The sequence below is a fragment of the Mastomys coucha genome, unplaced genomic scaffold, assembly GCF_008632895.1.
Source record: "Mastomys coucha isolate ucsf_1 unplaced genomic scaffold, UCSF_Mcou_1 pScaffold7, whole genome shotgun sequence".
Taxonomy (NCBI): domain Eukaryota; kingdom Metazoa; phylum Chordata; class Mammalia; order Rodentia; family Muridae; genus Mastomys; species Mastomys coucha.
Window position 1 is genome coordinate 13,931,351 of NW_022196913.1, and position 9,165 is coordinate 13,940,515.

Genomic DNA, 9,165 nt, shown 5'->3' on the forward strand with positions numbered 1-9,165 from the left:
AAAAAAAAAAAGAATTTGTTTAAAAAAAAAAACACAGGAAAACAGTAGAATGAGAAACAGACATAAACATAAGTATGTTTAGAATTCAACAGTATTGAATTCATTAATTAATGGAGACCAATGACTACCCTATGAAACGAGTCCCTCAAGTAGTAAATCACGCCTCCCTCAGGAAAAAATAAATTCAGCACACACAAACTTCTATTCAGAAGAGAAATAGAAGCAAACAACAGAAACAAAAGCGTGAAAAAGAGGAAAATGATGACGACTTCAGTTTTGGGGGATCTGATGCCCTCTCTTGGCCTCCACAGACACCAAGAATGCACACTGTGTACATATTTACAAAGCAGGCAAGGAAAAAAGTGACGAAGAAAAAAACCATTAAGAACTTATATCCTGAAATACAGATTTACTTGTAGTAACCCAGTAACCCATATATAAAGATATAGACTGCTTATAATGGCAGAAAATAAAAACATAAAAAAAAATACTTCCATTGGCTCAATTTAAAAAATAGGGGTGATAGGTATGTGTGATAATTACACCCAAGCCACTTCTAACAAAAAATTACTAGTAACAGACACTGATAGGGAGAAGTAGGGTGCACAGGCTTCTTCTTTATTTCAGCTCATGCATATGAGACTTTACCATGAATGAAAAAGTGAAACCTACATGTGAATTTGATTGTTACACGTGTAACAATCTGCAAGACCAAGAAAAGACTCGTGGCAAGCCGCCACTGACCAAGCAGAGCAACACAAAACTGAATCCTGCAAAGGGCTGCCTTACCTTATCATCTCTCTTGTTTGGCACAGCTAAGTGCAATCGGTTCAGAACCTCATTCACTTTATTTCCTTTCATTTTCGTTTCTACTCGATGAGCCAAAAGCCTATCACAAGCCTAAAGCACAAAAACAACAGTCACAAAGCCATTCGATTCCAGTCCCAGCCTCATATTCCAAGGAAGAATCAAGTCCTCCACTCATCCACAGGTTGACAACCGGGTATGGGACTTCCTACATAGTTTCTTTCAGAAGGTAACTAGGTTCCCCATAGGATTCTATCAATTTTTAACAACTAATCCTATTCAAGGAAAACAAAACAAACAAACAAACAAAAAACACGTAAATTATTTCTAGTAATTCCTAAAGTGAAGTTTCCCACCACAACTGACCTTTCTAAAACAAAACCCACTGGCCCTGAGCGAGTTAAGGAAGCACCAACCTCTGTTTTAACTTGAATGACACCTTCCTCAGTCAGGGTGCTGGTCTCGATGACAGGGAATCCTTCAGCCTGCAGGTCTAGAAATATTTTCTAGGAATTCAAAAGTGAAATGTACATTATTGTTTTCCAGTTTCCCAGAGAACAAGGTATACTGTTTTGCAAATGGAAGTTGCAAACACTATTTGCTCAACAGCTATGATTTGTTTTTAAGTCTTGAAGAACAAACAGCTTTAAGTTAATTAAATAAATAAAATTAAATTAAAAAATAATAAATATGGGGCTGGAGAGATGGCTCAGCGGTTAAGAGTACTGACTACTCTTCTGAAGGTCCTGAGTTCAAATCCCAGCAATCACATGGCGGCTCACAACCATCTGTAATGAGATCTGATTCCCTCTTCTGGTGTGTCTGAAGACATCTACATTGTACTTACACGTAACAATAAATAAATCTTTTAAAATAGAAAAATAAAAATAAATAAATAAATAAATAAATAAATAAACGGATGGATGGATGGAATAGCAGAGCCAGGTGGATCTCTGAGTTTGAGGCCAGCCTGGTCTACTGAATGAGGTTCCAAGAAAGTTGACACTACACAGAAAAATGCTGCCTCAAAAATAAAACAAACAAACCCCCACACAATCAAACCAGATCAAAGTCACGTAAATCAGAGGCTCTATGGAACTCTCTGTAAGATCTTCCCTACTCCTCAACTCTCACGACTAGGGATTGACCTCAGCTATAAGCACCCACTGACCTATAGCCACAAACTCAAGATATAATTTCTCAAGAGGAAAAACGCAAGAGAATGACCAACTTTTGTTGTGTTTAGTTTTAAAAAGGAAGGCCCTTGATTTGTAGCCCAGGCTAGCTTCTGCCTCAGCCTCCATCTGTTGGGATTTCTGATGCTCCTCATGCAGACAAGATCAACTTTTCAAAAGACGTTTTCAATGCTATTTCTTATTTTAAAGTTTCTGCTAAAACAGCCCAAGAGAATTCTTTACAAAACATAAAAATATTTCTTAAGTTTCATTTTACGAATCACTAAGACTCTGTAAGAAGGGACTCAACATGCCCTTCCTTCTCAGATGTCATGTTTACAATTACAAACAGCTCTCTAGTATGGAGACAGGTGACCAACTTCTAATAGACATTAAAAGTTCCCATGAACAGGGTCAACTTCTATTACCAAGGGACAAGAGCATGATTTTAAAGAAAGCTAGGATCTCTGAGCACAAATGCTATCATTTAACAACAAATGACCCTGTGTGTAATGCAGTCCCTGAGCTTCTCAGCCACGTGATAATAACCCCCCCCCCCATGCTCACTGCTGTTAAAGGACAGGCTCTATAATAAAAGTGTTAATCAAGCTGTAGATTTTTAACAGCATCCACTTCCCAACTCATGTAATACCAACAACTGCAGATGCAGGCCTTGTTTTCACTAGAGAAATCAGGCACCAGAAAGATGACCTACCTACAGTGATGCCAGTTCTCTATAACAGCTGGCAAGTGATCAGTTATCCAGGCACTGCCTTCACTAGCCAGACAACTGGGCCTCAGCAGGATGACTCACTCTCCTGCCAACTGCTGAGTACTGAAGCTGGACCTGACCAGTTTGTTTCACTTCTTAAGCCTTCCTTGTGCTACCCACTCTCGGCCCCCTCCTCTCTTCAATGCCATTTAGACTGACAAATTAAGATCACTTATAAGATATAAAGGTTTTTTTGTTTCTCTCCTTTTTAAGATAAACTGATTCTCTGACATTGGTGTTAGATAATTAGTAATTTAAAGGATCCTGCCAGCTAATCTTACCACGTGGGATAAACAGACAGGAGGATCATGAGTTCAAGGCCATCCTAGCCTATGACCTATCTTTATTTTTTTTTTTAAAAAAGTAAACATATATTTTTAAAGATTTATTTATTTATCATATGTAAGTACAGTAGCTCTCTTCAGACACTCAAGAAGAGGGCATCAGATCTCATTGCAGATGGTTGTGAGCTACCATATGATTGCTGGGAATTGAACTCAGAACCTTGGCAAGAGCAGTCAGCGCTCTTAGCCGCTGAGCCCCTAGACCTGTCTTTAAATAAATAAATAAATAAATAAATAAATAAATAACCAAACAAAACCAAATCTTGCTGAGTTCTGCCCTAAGAAGACAACTTAAGACAAGTTAATCCTTCCCATAAACAGAAGTCCCTCCTACTCAGGAACCTTCCACCTTGGTTTAAATATGACAGATCTATCCAGACAGCATTTTCACTCTAGTGTGTTGGTTTCAGAAGCTAGAGTCGCCTGTGCAAGCTCATACTGCTGCCATACCCCAGGGGTTTGGATCAGAAGTCTGTGGGCCCCAGGATATTAATTTCTGACAAGCTACAAGGTAAATATGAAGAAAACACAGGGCCTACAGTGAGAGCACCACACAAGTACATGTCTCTCAAAGCATTTATCTTGAAAACTGTCTACTACAAGGATTAAATTGAAATTTTTTGACTACCAATGCTGCCTACCTCACGGATGATGCTGGCAGACACTGTAACATGCTCATAGCTCTGAAAAGGCCATCTTCTAGGAGCTTAGAAGGTGTTCTCTCTCACTCACTTGTCAAACCTACTTAGCTACAGATTCCTTTATTTAATCAAGTAAGTCATACTTACACTCATTCTACAGAGAAACCTGTGGGAAGTACTTCCCTAGAACATGTGCTATCCTAAGAAAAGCCTGGTACATAACTGCACACCGCAAGGCACCTGGCTTCCGCTTGGGTACCAATTTAAAAGCAGGCCTTTCCTAGGGAAACACATTCCCAACCACTGAGTGCAGCGATCCCCCAGCAGGTGCTTCTGCAGACACAGTAGGAGTCAGGAGACTGCACTTCAGGTTAATGTCCTGCCAGCAACCCCTGACGGTCATCTTGGTTCTAGAATAAAAGCGTGTTCTGGAAGCACTAAAAATCTCTCTAAATGATGGCCTAAGGACTCAAAGCTCTTTTTAAAAGAAAGTATATATAATTAATGTATCAGTTACTTACCTGATCTTCTTCAGAAAGTTCAGCTACTCTCTTCACATCACATTTGTTTGCTACAACAATAAGAGGCTAGCAAAAAAGAAAAGAAGTTATTACTTTTACACTACAGAACAATGTAGTCCCCTCTCCTTGTCCATGCATTTGCTTTCTGCAATTTCATTTACCCAAGCTGAAATCAACTACTGCTATAGAACACAAAGTAGAAAGTTCTATAAATGAACAACATGTAAATTTAAATGGTGCCCTGTCCTGAGCAGTGCAGTGAAGTCTTGTCTTAGTGCTGCATTCCAACCAGGACACAAACCAGCCCTTTGTCTGGCTTACTGTATGTGCTACCAGGCAGCTACCCACTTGGGTTATATAAGTTATCACATCAACTGTCACATCAGTAACATCTGTGGAACAGAGAGCATTCAATACCACCTATGGTTTGCAAGGTCTTAGAACCCATTATCTACGAGTAAGAAGGTACTAGCCTGTAAATTAAAGTATTAGTTAACACACTTACCTTGTTGATAAACAGAGGCCTAATATTCTTGAAGAGTTCTAATTGCTCCTTTAACCCATGTCCACACTGCTCTGACAAATCCATCACGTACAGAACTGCAGCTCGGAGATGGGCCAGGGCTGTGATGGCCTGCATCTCAATGGTGTTCCGATCCTCCAAAGGATGATCCAAAATCCCTGGGGTATCTACAACCTAACAACCAGGCTTAATTAACCAAAGTAAACTCACTCAAAAATATCTTGGCTGGTCCCAGAGTCATTCTCATACATCCAAACCAGTCCTAACAAAACTAGTGAGTAAAATATGACATTGAAAACTGCCAACAATAAAATAGACAAAGGAACAAGAAAAAAAGTACATATTTTTAATAAGACAAAAATCCACTCCAGGAGCTTGGTATGGTGGCTTGCACTTGTAATCCACACCAAGGAATAACTAGGACTGCCATTAGTTTAAAACTAGACTGACCTCCCCAGTGAGCTAAGGTCACCCTGGCTACAGTGAGACCCTGTCTGTCTCAAAAGAATACATGCAGGGGTCTAAGGAAGCCCTGCAGAGCCCCTTAAAGAGATACTGGCCCTGGGAGAAATGAGCCTTTTTCTTTATATGGCTATCGAAAAACAGAAAACTAGAATAAATGACAAACTCTCCCGACTCCTAAGACTCAGCTTCATTATTTTCCAAGTTAGATTTGGTTGTAAACTAAACTGTTCTATGCTTTTCAATGAAAATGTCATTTCTAGTGACAGAGCTTCAAATAATACAAACATCAGTAAGAGCTGGGCGGTGGTGGCGCACACCTTTGATCCCAGCACTTGGGGGGCAGAGGCAGGTAGATTTCTCAGTTCGAGGCCAGCCTGGTCTACAGAGTGAGTTCCAGGACAGCCAGAGCTATACAGAGAAACCCTGTCTCGAAAAACCAAAAAAGGAAAAAGAAACATCAGTAAGGAAATGAAATCACCCACGTAAGAACTACTGCAGAAATCCAAACCACAGCTGCCAGCTTCCTCAGTTACATGAATGTGGTCTGTCATCACACAGCTCCGATGCTCAGGCCAGTTCTCCTTATGGTAATGGAGAGATTTCCAGTTCTTGGTGAGAACAGAGAAACCACCCCTCTACCTCAAAATTGTCCCTAGAGGATGCTGCTAACCACTGGCTGTGTATACTAAGTGCTCTCCAGGATGGAGATACGCTTCAGCTCTTCAGAAATCATCCGAGACTATTAAAACCAGGTGCCTGTTCTGTTTGCACACAAGACTCTCTCTCACCTGCCAGCGCAGATACTTATAATCCATGTGCCCAACAAACAGAGATTTGGTGGTAAATGCATAGGGCTGAACATCTACATCTGCTCTTGTCACCTTGAAGAAAACAAAACCAAAAACAATATTTTCACAGTCACAAGAGTTCCATACCACAATTTCCCCCAAGCAATCTAAGCACGGCATCCTGACTTTACCAAGACACAAAAACACTGCTGATGCCCCACCTATATACAGGCTGCTGATGCCCCACCTATATACAGGCTGCAGAAGGTAACAGGCTCAGTCAATCTGGGCAACATGGAAAGACTGGCTCAGAATAAAAAGGCTGCGGATAGCACTGCTTAGTATGGGTGAGGCCCTCGGTTCAAACATACACATGCACACATACGACACCTAGCATGCGCAACACAGACACAGACGCCGACACAGACAAACACCCTACTTTTGGTAGAAAATAAAATCCCAAGGAACTGTACATGAGTAAACTGCATAGACGATATTATCCACTTTGGCCACTAACCACTGTCTGTTCTCCAAAGTTTGATTTGATATTCAGTTCACGTTACTGAAATTTCCATCTTGCTAAACTAGTTTAAACCATAATCCTAAAGGCTACATATGGTAAACTATGAGCACAGAAAGGTCACAGCAGATTCAGAGCAAGGCTACAAGCATTGAAACTTCAATTAGGATCCCGAGAGCATTGCTTGCTACCAAGTCTGGGCAACTTGTGGGCAAAAATAAAACCTACTGGGCCACAAGGTGGATCGGTAGGTAAAGTGCCTGCTACCAAGCCTGATGACCTGAGTTCAATCAATTTCCAGGAACCATATTGTAGGAGAGAACCAACTCCTGCAAGTGGTTCTCTGACCTTTATTCCTGCCCCCCCTCACAAATACACACACACACACACACACAAACTCACACTCATACTCACTCATGAGCACATGCACATAGCTTCAAAGCAAAAATGTTCTGGTACTGGATGACTGGGTGAGCCCTAATATGTCCAGAAGTAGCAAATTACTTTTACTTAAATGTCATACCAAAACTTAGTAATTCTACCGAAGTAAAGAGAGACACAGCCCTAAACTGTGAAGACAGATGCAAGAGGATAGCAGGTTCAAGGTCAGCCTAGGCTACTTAACGAGATCCTGTCTCAAAAAAAAACAAAAACAAAAACAAAAAACAAAAATCAAAAACAAAACAAAAACCTAAAACCAGTGAGTGTGTGTGTGTGTGTGTGTGTGTGTGAGTGAGAGAGAGAGAGAGAGAGAGAAAAAGAGAGAGAGAGAAAGAGGGAAAGAGCAAGAGAGAGAGAAAGAGAGAGAGAGAGAGAGAGAGAGAGAGAGAGAGAGAGAGAGAGACTAACTCAGAAAATCTCTATTACAAATACAGATAGCTCACATGAAAGTTGACACAATCACAAGATAGATAACCAATCACCAAAGTAGCTTTAGGCTCAGAAACTCCAGCTCAATTGAGTGCCACCAGGCATAAGAGCACTCCCAGAATGAACTGACACACACTACCATGAAATGCTCTCCAGCTGTTAACAAAAATTAACTGGGATGTCTCAGCTCCTGAGAAACTGTATGGCCCACAACAATCAAAATGAGTGGCCTTGGCAATCACTACTTAAATGTAGGTCTAGACGAGTGAAACCTTCCAAAGGAACGTGGATGCTTCAGCATTAGGATCTACTGAAGACAGAGCAATCTTTAATAATGATTAGTCAGAATATTCCCAAGCATATTCTAAATCCCACAAAGAGAATTCAGTAGTCCTCTGACCTAAGTTAATCATTGTGCTGCTTTACTTAAAAACAAAAAACAAAAAAACAGCACCTACCTTATTGATGAAGCTGGATTTTCCAACATTTGGATACCCACACAAAAGCAGAGTTCTTGTATTTGGATCAATGGTTGGCAAGCGGGATAAATGTTGACGTACTATAAAGAGTTTAAATTTAAAATTGAGAATTTAAGATTGCCTTGAAATTTTACTTTCTATGCCATTATACTCTAGGCTCATAGTTGTTTTACTAACTGTAGATGGCACAAACTCTTCACTGTAGCTTTTTAGGGGGCAATAGGAGCACACTGGTGTTGAACTTAAAGCTGTATCCTGCTAGGAACGTGCTGCAACACTAAACTATATCCCCAACACATTCTTACTTTGAGACAAAGTCTCACTAAAACAGACTGTGTATTCATTCAGTCTTTCTCAGACAGGCCCTGAACTTGCATCCCTACCTTAGCCTCACGAGTAGCTGGACCACACTTTTGTAACTGCAAAAGTGATGGAGAAAAAAAATGAGGGATCTAAGGAGTAAGAGGAAACATGAACACACAACACAAGAGTATTTTCCAAATATGGCTACACCAAGAATCATGAATTTATCTACCAATCTGCAGTCTCAGTTGCTTAAAGTCAAGTGAGACTAAGAACCATGTTTGAGAAAGATGACTACGGACAGGTACTTGATCCACAGTGAATTTTCAAGAATGCACGCTGTGATCTGAAATATTTCCACTTAAGTTGTCTCACCTGTAACACCAGCACAGCTCTAGCACGGTGCCACTGAGCTACCATGAGAACCCCACAGATGTGTAGGAAACTCTTTCAAAGAACCTTGATGGATCATTTCAGGGGAAAGAGCACAATGCCCAATAAAATGTTTGTAGGGCTTAGGGGTTAGCACAAGGTCCAATTTCCAGCTCTAATCCAGAAATTTCCTGTTAAATAAGTATTTTCCCATGTATGTTTTACTTACTAAATATTAAAAACATGCATTTACTGAACTTCCAAAAAATGAAAACTAAAAAAAAGTCCCAAACATGAAAGAACATAGTAAAACACTTTTTTATGTATAAAAAATACCTTGTTCCAAATACTCCAAACTCTGCCTCTGTCTCTTGATAATAGTGCACATTCGTCCAAGGGCAGCACGCTTCAGCTGCTTGCATCGGTACAGAGAATCACCATATTTCATAAGTCGCACATAATCTTTAGCAACACTTAGAAAAAGAGAAAATATCTAAGGGCTTGTATTTTTTGATAATAACTTATAAGATACTATAGTAAGAAAGTACCTTACTTGTCCACCAAGTTTTTGGCAATATTTATTTG

At 40.1% G+C, this 9,165-nt stretch overlaps 1 protein-coding gene across 1 annotated transcript in view; it reads right to left on the reverse strand.

Moving 5' to 3' along the window:
• Gtpbp4 (GTP binding protein 4) overlaps positions 1-9,165 on the reverse strand; it is a 21,956-nt gene that overhangs the window by 7,669 nt on the left and 5,122 nt on the right. Inside the window, exons 3-10 of the mRNA XM_031359485.1 lie at positions 9,134-9,165; positions 8,917-9,053; positions 7,885-7,985; positions 6,037-6,129; positions 4,766-4,957; positions 4,261-4,326; positions 1,224-1,313; positions 790-900 (exon numbers count right to left, since the gene is read on the reverse strand). Coding sequence (XP_031215345.1) covers positions 790-900; positions 1,224-1,313; positions 4,261-4,326; positions 4,766-4,957; positions 6,037-6,129; positions 7,885-7,985; positions 8,917-9,053; positions 9,134-9,165 — 822 coding nt within the window. The remainder of the gene's footprint in view (positions 1-789; positions 901-1,223; positions 1,314-4,260; positions 4,327-4,765; positions 4,958-6,036; positions 6,130-7,884; positions 7,986-8,916; positions 9,054-9,133) is intronic.